The 12699-nt window shown below is 33.8% G+C and overlaps 1 protein-coding gene across 2 annotated transcripts in view; it reads left to right on the forward strand.

Annotated features, from left to right (window-relative positions):
- The window catches only part of LOC108904906 (scavenger receptor class B member 1), a 144471-nt gene that overhangs the window by 116710 nt on the left and 15062 nt on the right, over positions 1–12699 (forward strand). For both annotated transcript variants that reach the window (XM_018707627.2, XM_018707628.1), the window contains exon 4: positions 5872–6032. In XM_018707627.2, the coding sequence (XP_018563143.1) occupies positions 5872–6032 (161 nt within the window). The remainder of the gene's footprint in view (positions 1–5871; positions 6033–12699) is intronic.

Here is a 12699-nt window from a genome sequence, read left to right on the forward strand (position 1 = left end):
ATTTTTTAAACACTCATATATGCTCGTCTTGTAGTAAATTTAATGCTCTTTCCGATGTTATGTCTAAATTTGATGTGGCTGTAAGAATAACAGAGATGTTTTTGTTTTTATGAAAAAAGGAGCAAAATTTTTTGAAATCAAAAAATGTTAAATAAAAGAGCAACTATCAACATTCCAAAAAAATCTTATATTACTTTTTTGTTGAAAATTACTTATATAATAACCCCCTGAAGTTTGGCCATCAGCATCCGTTACACCCTGTATGTAGTCCTTATTTATACAGGATTCTTCATGGTAAGTGGCCTATTAAACGTTTCAGAGGAACCAAAGACAATATGACTCTGAAAATTTTTTTTGGGGGGTTATAAAATATGATATCACCAATGAAAATAATACCATCAAGGTAGCACTTCCGGTTATACCGGAAGAAGCTATCTTGAAATTTTTAAATTGTCATAACTTCTAAATGCCTTAATCGATTTCAATAAACGATGCTAATGAGAAAAGTTTTGTAATTGTCTCCGTTTACTAAAAGAATGAAATATTGCAGTTATCAAAAAAAATTTCAAAATAAAGCAATAATTCTCTTTAAGGACAAGATTGGTATAGTTTTACAATTTAATTATTTTGGCTTGGACTATGTCAATATTATTTAGAGAACTAAATAAAGAATGATGTTCTAGCATCTGTTCACTATTTTACCATTAACATGCAAACGAAAAATGATATCGACCTCCAGTTTGTGTATTTGTTTTCTATAATGAATGGTCTATCAAGCCATGAAAAAAAACTTATATCGTTGCATTTAATTTTTTTAGTAAACGGAGACAATTACAAAACTTTTCTCATTAGCGTCGTCTACCGTTGCGCAGAAAAATAATATTTTCATTCCTATATCATAAAAATAAATTTTATTAATAGTTCTTTAAAATGAGCCGTCGTTTATTAAAATATGACAATTTCCTTCATACTGACGTTGCTATGGTAATAACAAAAAAAAATAGTTCAAACAAAACTTGTGAAGGGTTTAACAATGTATCTAAAAAATGTATTTACAACTTAGGTTATATAAGCGAAATTTCGAAAATCGGACAATTTCCTGTAACACAATAGCAGTTGCGCCCTCTAGCGGTGAAATTACAAACTTTTTCTTTTGGTCGTATTTGTTAGTAGATTTTTTACCCCATAATGGTAGCACGTCTAGTTTCATATACAGGGTGAGTCAAAATTCACTCCCCAGCGGCCGGATATATTATATTCTAAAATAAAAAATTAAACAAAAATGTAGAATACTAAAATCTCGAAAACGAAGCCGTTTTCGGAAAATTTTGTAGAGAAAACTTCAAATTTATAATTTTTTTGTTTAATATTAACTCCATTAAAATAAGAAATAACAAAAACGAAGATCCTTCTGGCTTTGGCTAACCTTCAAAAACATTACCATTTTCGTTAATATACTTCTGCAATCTGTGGTAAAAACTCCTGGCAATAGAACAGAAATTAGCTTCATTTATTTCCGCTACTGCTTCATGAATCCTACCAATAACATCATTCCCGCCAACAGGCACAGTAACATAAACCTTTTCTTTTCTATATTCCCATAACCAAAAGTCTATCGGAATCAAGTCAGGAGACCGGGGTGGCGATGGTGTTGGTCCACCTCGTCCAATCCATTTATTAGCACGTTGCACGTTGTTGTAGAGAAATATTTTCTAACAAACCTGGCAAAATGTTCTCGCAAAAATTACTGTAATTTTCACCTTTCAGTTTTTGTCCGGCCAACTTGATTAGTCAGTCGAAAATTGCGCATTTATCGAACTAAAATATATTCGAAAACGGCTCCGCTTTCGAGATTTTAGTATTCTACATTTTTGTTTTATTTTAGAATATATATCCGGCCGCTGGGGAGTGAATTTTGACTCACCCTGTATACAGCTGGTCGATANTACAAAATAAGAAATAACAAAAACGAAGATCCTTCTGGCTTTGGCTAACCTTCAAAAACATTACCATTTTCGTTAATATACTTCTGCAATCTGTGGTAAAAACTCCTGGCAATAGAACAGAAATTAGCTTCATTAATTTTCGCTACTGCTTCATGATTCCTACCAATAACATCATCCCCGCCAACAAGCACAGTAACATAAACCTTTTCTTTTCTATATTCCCATAACCAAAAATCTATCGGAATCAAATCAGGAGACCGGGGTGGCCATGGTGTTGGTCCACCTCGTCCAATCCATTTATTAGGAAAACGGCGGTTCAAAATATGTTGCACGTTGTTGTAGAGAAATATTTTCTAACAAATCTGGCAAAATGTTCTCGCAAAAATTACTGTAATTTTCACCATTCAGTTTTTGTCCGGCCAACTTGATTAGTCAGTCGAAAATTGCCCATTTATCGAACTAAAATTTATTCGAAAACGGCTCCGCTTTCGAGATTTTAGTCTTCTACATTTTTGTTTTATTTTTTATTTTAGAATATATATCCGGCCGCTGGGGAGTGAATTTTGACTCACCCTGTATACAGCCGGTCGATACCGTTAATGGATAACCCTGTATATTATTGCATTATCGACAAGATACATTGAAAATAAGTAAAATATGTTAAAACTTATCTGAACCTAAATCTAACCGTTTTCGAGATAATGAACATTTTATAGAAATTTTGACAGATGCAAACGTTTCGAATATTTCTTATATCCTTCTTCGTTTTGGGAACTTTCACTTGCTTTTCGGAATTCACGAAGAACATAAGATGCACTACCTTCATCTATCAAAATTACCTGAAAAAAATTATACTAAGTATTCCATTTTTCACGTTATATTTTGAAAATATTTTGAAAATTTAAAACCGACAAAACTTTTTAAATTCAAATGGAACACTATATTTTTCTACATCATATTATAGAAAATGAAATTCTAGATTATTTTCATTAAAGAGAACATATCTGATAACCCCGGTACCTAAACAAAATTTCAGTCATATTGTCTTTGGGTCCTCTGAAACGTTTAAGAGGCTACTTACCATGAAGAACCCTGTATATAATATAAAGGGTGTTCTACAAGCTCTATGACAAACTTTGACAGATGGTAGCTGTAGCTTAGAAAAAGATTGTTTTCCAAGAAATTCTATACAGAGTTGCATTTAAACGATCATTTGAAACATACAGGGTGGTCCGAATTTTATGCAGGAAACTTCGAGGACAGATAGATCTCTTTAAAATAATATGTGTTTGCATTATAAACATAGGTCTGGAACGGCACCGTTTTAGAGATACATGGTGTTGAAGTTGTTAAAAAAAATTGATGTTTTGTTTATATCTCCGAAATCTCTTAACCGATCTTAATAAAATTTGGTACAAATAATGTACGATAGTAGGCCTTGCATTCCCTAAAATATGAGCTCTAAGGGTTTAACTAGTGGTGTACAACTGAAGGGGGTCACCCCCTTTGTATACCCTTTGTATATAAAAAACCTACGCCACAGTATTTTTTACAAGTTATTGTAACGGATTTATATTCTAATGCACTAAATATGTAAAAAAGGTGACTTTAATTTTTTCCTTAAGGGTCACCATTTTCAAGTTATTCACACAAATACAATCCCCTTGTGACAGACACTTCAAATCAGAATATTTCAAAAATATTTATGTTTATGCTTAAAAGTAAGTGCAATTTGTAAGCACATCAATAAAATTCTTTCCACATTACTTGTGAGGTAGTGTTCCTGGTGTGTTTTAGTTTTCTCTGGAGGCATTATCTTTACAAATAAGAACAATTTAAGTCAAAATAATAATAAAAAATACATTTACCAAGCAACAACAACTAAACAAGAAACGAAATTAACGTTACGTATTTACAGCAATTGTTTAAAATGCGAACCACCCACATCGATACATTTTTGACATCTTCTATTAATGGAACTATTGAAGCTAATATCATGTGGTAGTTTTCTTTTAATTCATTACATCCGTCTTCTATTCGCTGCAGTTGTGGTCTAGTATCTATTGGAGTAAACTTTTCAGGTAGTCACCCCTAACATAGAAGTCCAAGGAGTTTAGATCTAGCGATCTGGCTGCCCAAGACACTGGACCCTCTGCACCATTATGGTTGACATTGGCATTTGGTCTTCTACCTATCCACCATCTCATATAATTTTCATTAAGCCATCGTTGTATTATTCTCCTAAAATGCTCAGGAGCACCATCCATTTATATCCAGCTATTTTGTCGTATATTTAAAGGAACATCCTCTAATAATTCAAATAGATGGTTTTCTAGAAAGTTTAGAAATGACTCCGAATTTCATGAGGATATTCTTGTGACCAAATATTCAGATTGTGAAAATTCACTACCCTTCGCCTTGTGAACTTAGCCTCATCAGTCCAAAGTATTTCTAGTAAGAATTCAAACAACAAATTCAGGCGTCTCTGCATCTCCCGGAAGTACTCACCCCAAGTTGCCGAGACGTTCTTCGTGAACCTACTTAGCCGAGGATTGTCGTCAAATGCTTTCAAAATTTCATTTCTGTGTCCTTCATTCCTTTGTCGAGATTTTCCAAATATTGTTTTAATCCAAAAAGATGAAAGCGATGAGTGTAAAGAATTTTGTTGATGCTTACAAATTGCACTTACTTTTAAGCATAAACATTAAATATTCTTGTAATATTATGGTTAGAAGTGTCTGCCACAAGGGGATTGTATTGGTATGAATAACTTGAGAACGGTGAACTTTAGGGAAAAAATTCAAATTACCTTTTATACGTATTTTGTGCATTAGAATATAAATTCGTTACAATAGCTTGTAAAAACTACAGTAGTGTAGGTTTTTTTATAAAAAAGGGGGTTATTTTTTTCACAACTTCAACACCCTGTATCTCTAAAACGAGGCCGTTCCAGACCTACGTTTATAAGACAAACACCTACTATTTTAAAAAGATGTATCTGTCCTCGAAGTTTCCTGCATAAAATTCGGACCACCCTGTATACAGGCAGCAAATTATTGTTGAAAATGCTACCCCAAACGTCGACACTGAAACTTTGCTGAAATCGTCTTGATCTAATTGCATGCGTTTGTAACGCCCAGATATGATTTTTGGAGCAAGGTTGCCTTCTTTTCGGAGTCTACGAGATGATACACTAAAGACTGTGAGGGTAAGTTGTTTATTTGGCTATCTTCGTCGGTATTCTCGGGCGTCCAATTGGAATACCCCTCGGAATACCCATATAGGTACAAAGACAATATCTGCATACTCTTCAGTTGTAAATAAATACATTTTTTATTTAGCACTTTAACACCAAGTGTCAAATGAATAAACAAAATGACACAAATAATAATTATTGTTATATTATCAACCATCATTTTTATTTATCAGGTTACTTTGATTGAAATATGAAATTATATATTTTAAAATGCTTGTAACTTCTAAACAAAAACGAATCGGACCTATGTTCATGTAAGAAAAAATGTTTGAAATTAACCCAGCTACCATTTATCAAAGTTTGTCACAAAGCTTGTATAGGGTGATTCTAAAATATGTTGCAAAATCTTTAATGAGGATACCAATGTTCAAAATAGACTGTTTGGGCCTAATTTACTTAGATAGCTACCCTGTAGTTAGACAACCTGGCCGATTTAGAAAGAAAAACCAAAAAGATGACAGGTGTTTTATTGTGTAGATTTCTAAGTTCGACTGGTTTTCCAACTTATTTATATAAACAAGGATACAGATAAATCAAAGCGGTCCAATAAAATCCCAGTGTCCTTCTCGTCGGCCAGATCTGAATTCATTGGATCGTCGCTTTCACCACAATTATATTACCGCAACACAAACTTATAAGGTGATTTAAACTGAGTGTTTTATTTTCTAGAATTTAAAATTAAGAGATGGTTCGCTGAGCTTTCAGTACTGGCAAAAGCCGGGCGTGATCCGGTTGACCAAAGTCTACATCTTCAACGTCACCAATCCGGATGGTTTTCTAACGCAAGGGGAGAAGCCAAAGCTGCAAGAAATCGGGCCGTTCGTCTATAGGTAAGTGTCAAAGTCGACAAAATGGTAATTTTTAGGTGATTATTGGTCGGGCGACGTCATTATCTCTAAAAACAGACGTCAAACAACGTCATTTTTACGTTATTTAACATAAAAACGTTCTGGAAACAAAAATAATACGGTTCTGTTGTAAATCCTCGTCCATTTGAAAGCTATACATCATTTTCCGCACTGATTTGCGACAACAATAGAAAAATCTTGGGCCAAGGCCGGCTAATCGACGAGCCCCAGGCCAAATAAAGGCACCTGCTTTACCGTTCACTGGCTGTAAGTACGGCTAGACACCCAACCAGACGTAGTCTCATTTAGAGGGCAAAGCCTCCTAGATTCCGCAAGTCATTGCCGTCTGTTCGATTGTTTATGAATGACAATGGACGAACGAGTTACGCGGCGAGAATTCGGGAGCATTGTTTTGTTTCCGTGGGGGCGTGATAGTAGTGTTTTGTCTCGAGCGTAGTAAACACACGCTTCACGAGAAATGTCGTCCAAATATACCTACGGCCTACTTCGATGTTTGAAACATCTAACACTCTATTTATACGTGAAATAATGCAAAAGCGTATCGAGAAAAACTCGCAACAGTCGAGGTAAGCGAACCCATTGCGATGAATGATAAGAAAGGAGAGAACGAAGTAGAAAACGAGAGTAGATCGTTCGGTCTCTATGCCAAGGTCAGCACTTGCTACACCGCACCGCAGTCAAGGCTGCCCTGCAACGAAACAAGCGATCGTGATCAGAAATCAGAACGCTGAACAGATCGGAATCTTCTATGTCGAGCAAGCGTGAGGTCTCAGTGGTTTCAGGGTTTTTTAAATAATGGGAAGCAGCTGATTGGTCATTTTTGGCGATTTTTGGTCGTATGATCTCGTATCATGAATAACTTGCATCATTATGATAATTTGACAGTTCCAGACAAATTGGATAGGGAAAAGGTCACTTTTAGATGAATTTTTGGTCTGCCTACGTCGTTAACAACTGAGGTCATTATGCCGTCATTTATACGGCCGTTTGAGAAGTATGGATCATTTTGTAGTACACATTTAAAACGTTATTGTTAGGTAATTTTTTGTAAACGACGCTGTCATCACGAACTGACATCCATATAACCATTAAAGTTGTTACAGTTCCTACAGGGAAACGATTACATTTATTTTTAAGTGATTTTTCGTTGTATGACGCTGTTAGCAAGAACATACTTTGTAACCTCATAAGATGTATTTATGTAAATAATCAATTCAGCGAAGAAATTGTTTAATCATAACAAGAGAAATATCCTTAAAATTACATCAATAGTTAATATGTAAGAGCTTACAATTGTACTGGCAATTTATTGCGTTGTAGTTTAATAATTTGAACACCTGTTGCTCTACTAATAATTTTGTAAAGAACAAAACACACCTGGCCTGGATCTAAATAGCAGTAAGTTATTACGAAAAATTAGAAGGTATATAAATTGTGCCACAGATTCAGTGTATTGCATAAAGTAGGAAGAACTTAATCTTTGGTCGTTAGATAGTTTCATAATTTTATTATAATTTAGACCGCCGCCCATTTCGAGGTTTCAGAGCTGAAAATATACCGGGTGGTCAGAAAAAAATTAAATTTTATTTTCTTCATATCTGCTACTGGTAAGTTGCTTCGACAATTACTAATTAATTACTTTTTGAGGACGCCTGTAGTGGTAAATGGGGTGCAAAAATGTTTGACCTCAGATTGAACTTGGATCAAGCATTGTTCGCACCACTAAAACAATTTCTGGATTATCTCGAGATATTTTGTGGAAGGATAATACATCAAGCCATAAGGATACCTTTTAGAACCAAGTTCTTTCTGAAAATGGATAACAAGGGAGGTATACCTTTTAAAGAGATACTTTCGCGATATCTGAAAGCTTTTTCGAGATATCTTATTCATATTTTAAACTTAAGCTTCTGGACACTAATTTTTGTTTATTCTTCAAAAAATATTGATCTCTAGACTATCAGTAAAATAAAAAGTTTTGTTTAATTTTAAAAAATCGAGCCAGTTTCGAGATAATCAAGTTAAGGCATTTGTAGCATAAATAACAATAAATTTCTTATAATCGATCGCAAATTATGCATTAAAATATCACACATTTGGAACAGTACCTACCTACAAAAAGAAAATATAGGTTTATTATGCATAATTTAAAAAAATGATATTTGTATATCTCGAAGATCGTTACATTTTGAATATTTTTGAAATGGGATACAAAAATTAGGAATAAGATCATAATAGTTACTCGTTACGCAAGATTTGAGATTTGAATAATAGTGCGCAAGTTTAAAATATAATATCTCGAAATACTTGAGATATAGGTATCGCAAAAATATGATTTCTATTTTAAATTTAAAGTATGCATTTATAAAAATGCGTTAGCATATATTTATAGAAACGCGAATACAAGAAAAGTATTCTCATAGGAACTAAAACAATTTTTAAACAAAAGCAACGTTTACTTTTTGACTCGCCCTTGTATATATCTCACTGGAAGTCTATTTTCTCACCGCCCAAGGCCTCAACAAAATAGATATAATTGAAAATGAGTAAATTCATTCCCCAAACTTTCCGAATAACCCCCGTATTATAACTTTTCGTACGACCCCCGTATGTGACATGACGTAACGAGTGGAATTCCCAGCAATTTCTCGTAACCTGAAAACACGGATAGCTAGTCGAATATAAGCTTCCGATTTTGGAATGCAACGAGCTGTTATATCACAACTTTCACGTCTCCGTTTGCTTTAAAAAATGTGCCACTTGAGAATTCCGCTTTTATTAAAAAAAATGCCCCGCCTCTTCCATAAATGACTCACGGTTTGATTGCTCTCTCGCTTTGTAACACCGTTTTGAAGCAATAAAATTTATTAAATTAACACGATCTCACTATTCACACCGTTTGTGAAAAAAGGTAACAACACGAATAAAAAACCAACATACAGGGTGTTCCAGATAGACCTTCAATTAGACGTTTCTGGAAAACTACGCGTACTGGAATTCTGAAAATTTATGTACGGGGGTTTTTCCTAATGTTCTATCGATTGAAAATACTGGCGTCGCCGTGGAACTTCCGGTTCTACCGGAAGTAGACATCAACTCGCTTATTTCAAATGGAATGTACTATTTTTTATTTAATTTTTGGATTCTACATCGAATTTTAAGGTAAGTTTCATAACCTTACTTTATCCTTAAACTCAATAGTTTTTGAAATATTTTGACTTTTTCAAAATTTTTGAAAAAAACATACCTACACTTAATCGGTTCTATCTCCTCCAATTTTTAAGATAGGAAGCTGAAATTTTAGATGGTCAATACCAAAACGTGTCCAAATATCTGGAATATTCGAAAGTTGGTGCATGTTACACAGGGCGTCTAAAAAACACGGACCAATTGTGTCAAATTGAAAGTTTAATAACTCGCTTATTTTAAATAGAACACCCTGTGTTTTATAATGCCAGTAGATGCACCTGTTAATTCTCTTTCCATTGGTATAAGCATTCCCTATACCTAAATCCCACCGATTTTGAGATATTTGAACATAAGTACAGAGACGAATATAATCCGACAGTTAGCTGTAGGTTGGCTGTGGAAAAACATTTAAATGTCACCAAGTGTCATTACTTATTTAGCAGATTTGCTGTCATTGCTGTAAAGCGAGTTTGTCGATTTTCCAAGTGTTTTCAATAACAATGGCACACTCTGGGTACACACACGACGACTACACGTCGGGGTAAATCGTCAGGTTGCAAATGGTGTATTAACATAAATGAAAATGGCTTCCATTTATGCTTCTTCAGAATTCTGTGAATAGTTCCTATTGATAGACGTGAATTTATTATGCATCTCTAATTGACGCCTGTGGATAAGCGGTGAAAAATGCCAATACATTTACTTCATTTTCTTCGTTGTCCACTGATGTCTTACTTTTATCATGTTTCGGGAGAAACTTTCCATTCTCAGAACAATTCTTTAATAGTCTTCTGACCATATCATGACTTGGTCTGTGCTTATTTGGATATCTTTCTGCAAACACGCGACATGTTCTACTAACAATTCTATTACACTCCCCGTAAATGATAATTAAATTTAAAAAGTCGTCGTCTGTGTACCCAGAGTGTGCCATTGTTATTGAAAACACTTGGAAAATCGACAAACTCGCTTTACAGCAATGACAGCAAATCTGCTAAATAAGTAATGACACTTGGTGACATTTAAATGTTTTTCCACAGCCAACCTACAGCTAACTGTCGGATTATATTCGTCTCTGTACTTATGTTCAAATATCTCAAAATCGGTGGGATTTAGGTATAGGGAATGCTTATACCAATGGAAAGAGAATTAACAGGTGCATCTACTGGCATTATAAAACACAGGGTGTTCTATTTAAAATAAGCGAGTTATTAAACTTTCAATTTGACACAATTGGTCCGTGTTTTTTAGACGCCCTGTGTAACATGCACCAACTTTCGAATATTCCAGATATTTGGACACGTTTTGGTATTGACCATCTAAAATTTCAGCTTCCTATCTTAAAAATTGGAGGAGATAGAACCGATTAAGTGTAGGTATGTTTTTTTCAAAAATTTTGAAAAAGTCAAAATATTTCAAAAACTATTGAGTTTAAGGATAAAGTAAGGTTATGAAACTTACCTTAAAATTCGATGTAGAATCCAAAAATTAAATAAAAAATAGTACATTCCATTTGAAATAAGCGAGTTGACGTCTACTTCCGGTAGAACCGGAAGTTCCACGGCGACGCCAATATTTTCAATCGATAGAACATTAGGAGAAACCCCCGTACATAAATTTTCAGAATTCCAGTACGCGTAGTTTTCCAGAAACGTCTAATTGAAGGTCTATCTGGAACACCCTGTATATTTGTCACAAAAAAGACAGCAGCGATACAATACGTCTAAACGTTTTGGGACTTCCACAAGGAAGGGTTTTTGGACCGTCAGACCTCCAACGTATTTCAGAGAGCTACATCTACTTTTTAAATTTTCAATTCTTTTCCTATTAAGACTTACAGAAAAAGTGTAAATATATTTTTGTGGGTTATAATGTGAAGAATCTACCCAATTGTGATTTGGACGACCTTCGTCTGCAGACAAACTTTGAAATAGCACTAATTAAAACACTTTTAATTGCTGCTATGTTACGAAAAAGTATTAAGTGAGGTTGCTCTTGCAAAAATCAAGAGTATTTGATTTTTGCAACGGCGACCTCACTTAATATTTTTTCGCAACATAGTAGCAATTAACAATGTAAAATCAACAATCAATGGTAAATCAGCAACAATAGCGCAAATACAACGGAGCATTATAATACTTTTAACACTATCTCGAATGCTGATCGAATTGAAAAATAGCAAATTACTGTTTACTTAATAATAACACGTATCGCAATAATTATATAACAAAAATTCTGGTGTATACTCTAGATTTTAGATTATATCTAAACTTTAATGTTACATGGTCTGTTGAGCACGCCGTATAATTGAAAAAATTACAAGAAATAAATAAATCCTATACGCGACACTAAAAAGATATTGAGTAGCGCGAGAAGATATATGTATATTGCAACATAATATAATATAATTAAAGTATGTGGTGTTTTTAATTTAGTAACCATGTTTCCACTAACTGTACAAGGTCATACTAAATTGTCTCTCGATATTTTCAAGATGGATAGTACATCAAAAAATATACAGGGTGTTTTTGAATGGAGTAGCATAAATGATACCAGTGAATCTACATTTCAAAAGAACACGATCTGCAAAAAATCGCCTTAGTAAAATGTTCACCCCTGAAGAGATATGGGCCATCAAAGTTTCCAAAAAAATTATGAAAATTGGCTGTAATTTGAAAACCGAACGAGGTACAAATAACAAATTTTTTACAGGTTGTTTACTAATACAGATGCGAGTTTTCAACTATTTTTCGAAAATTTTAACCCCTCGAAAGGGGTTGAAATAACCACCCCTCAAGCCATTTTTTGCCATAACTTTTATATTNTTCTAAAAGAACCAGTTTATCTAATGCGTATTTTTGGATATCGAGTTTTTACGAAATATAAAAGTTATGGCAAAAATGGCTTGGTTATTTCAACCCCTTTCGAGGGGTTAAAATTTTCGAAAAATAGTTGAAAACTCGCATCTGTATTAGTAAACAACCTGTAAAAAATTTGTTATTTGTACCTCGTTCGGTTTTCAAATTACAGCCAATTTTCATAATTTTTTTGGAAACTTTGATGGCCCATATCTCTTCAGGGGTGAACATTTTACTAAGGCGATTTTTTGCAGATCGTGTTCATTTGAAATGTAGATTCACTGGTATCATTTATGCTACTCCATTCAAAAACACCCTGTAGATACCTTTAAAATTGGACAATAAGGGAAGTATATATACTAATATAACTTACGAATATATTTGGAAATTAAAGTAGGCATATTGTCCTGCGCAAACTTTATTTTTTTTAATAATAACAGCTAAAACTCTGGTTTTACAAAAATGTTCGAAATATGTGAATTTCGGTGTTTTTGAAAAATGTCTACAAATTTTTTATTACCCTCTAAGGTACATCGCCGACCTTAGTGGGACAATCTGTATCATTAAAAAATTTAAATTAT

Source organism: Anoplophora glabripennis, unplaced genomic scaffold, assembly GCF_000390285.2.
Source record: "Anoplophora glabripennis isolate ALB-LARVAE unplaced genomic scaffold, Agla_2.0 scaffold197, whole genome shotgun sequence".
NCBI classification, from domain to species: Eukaryota; Metazoa; Arthropoda; class Insecta; order Coleoptera; family Cerambycidae; genus Anoplophora; species Anoplophora glabripennis.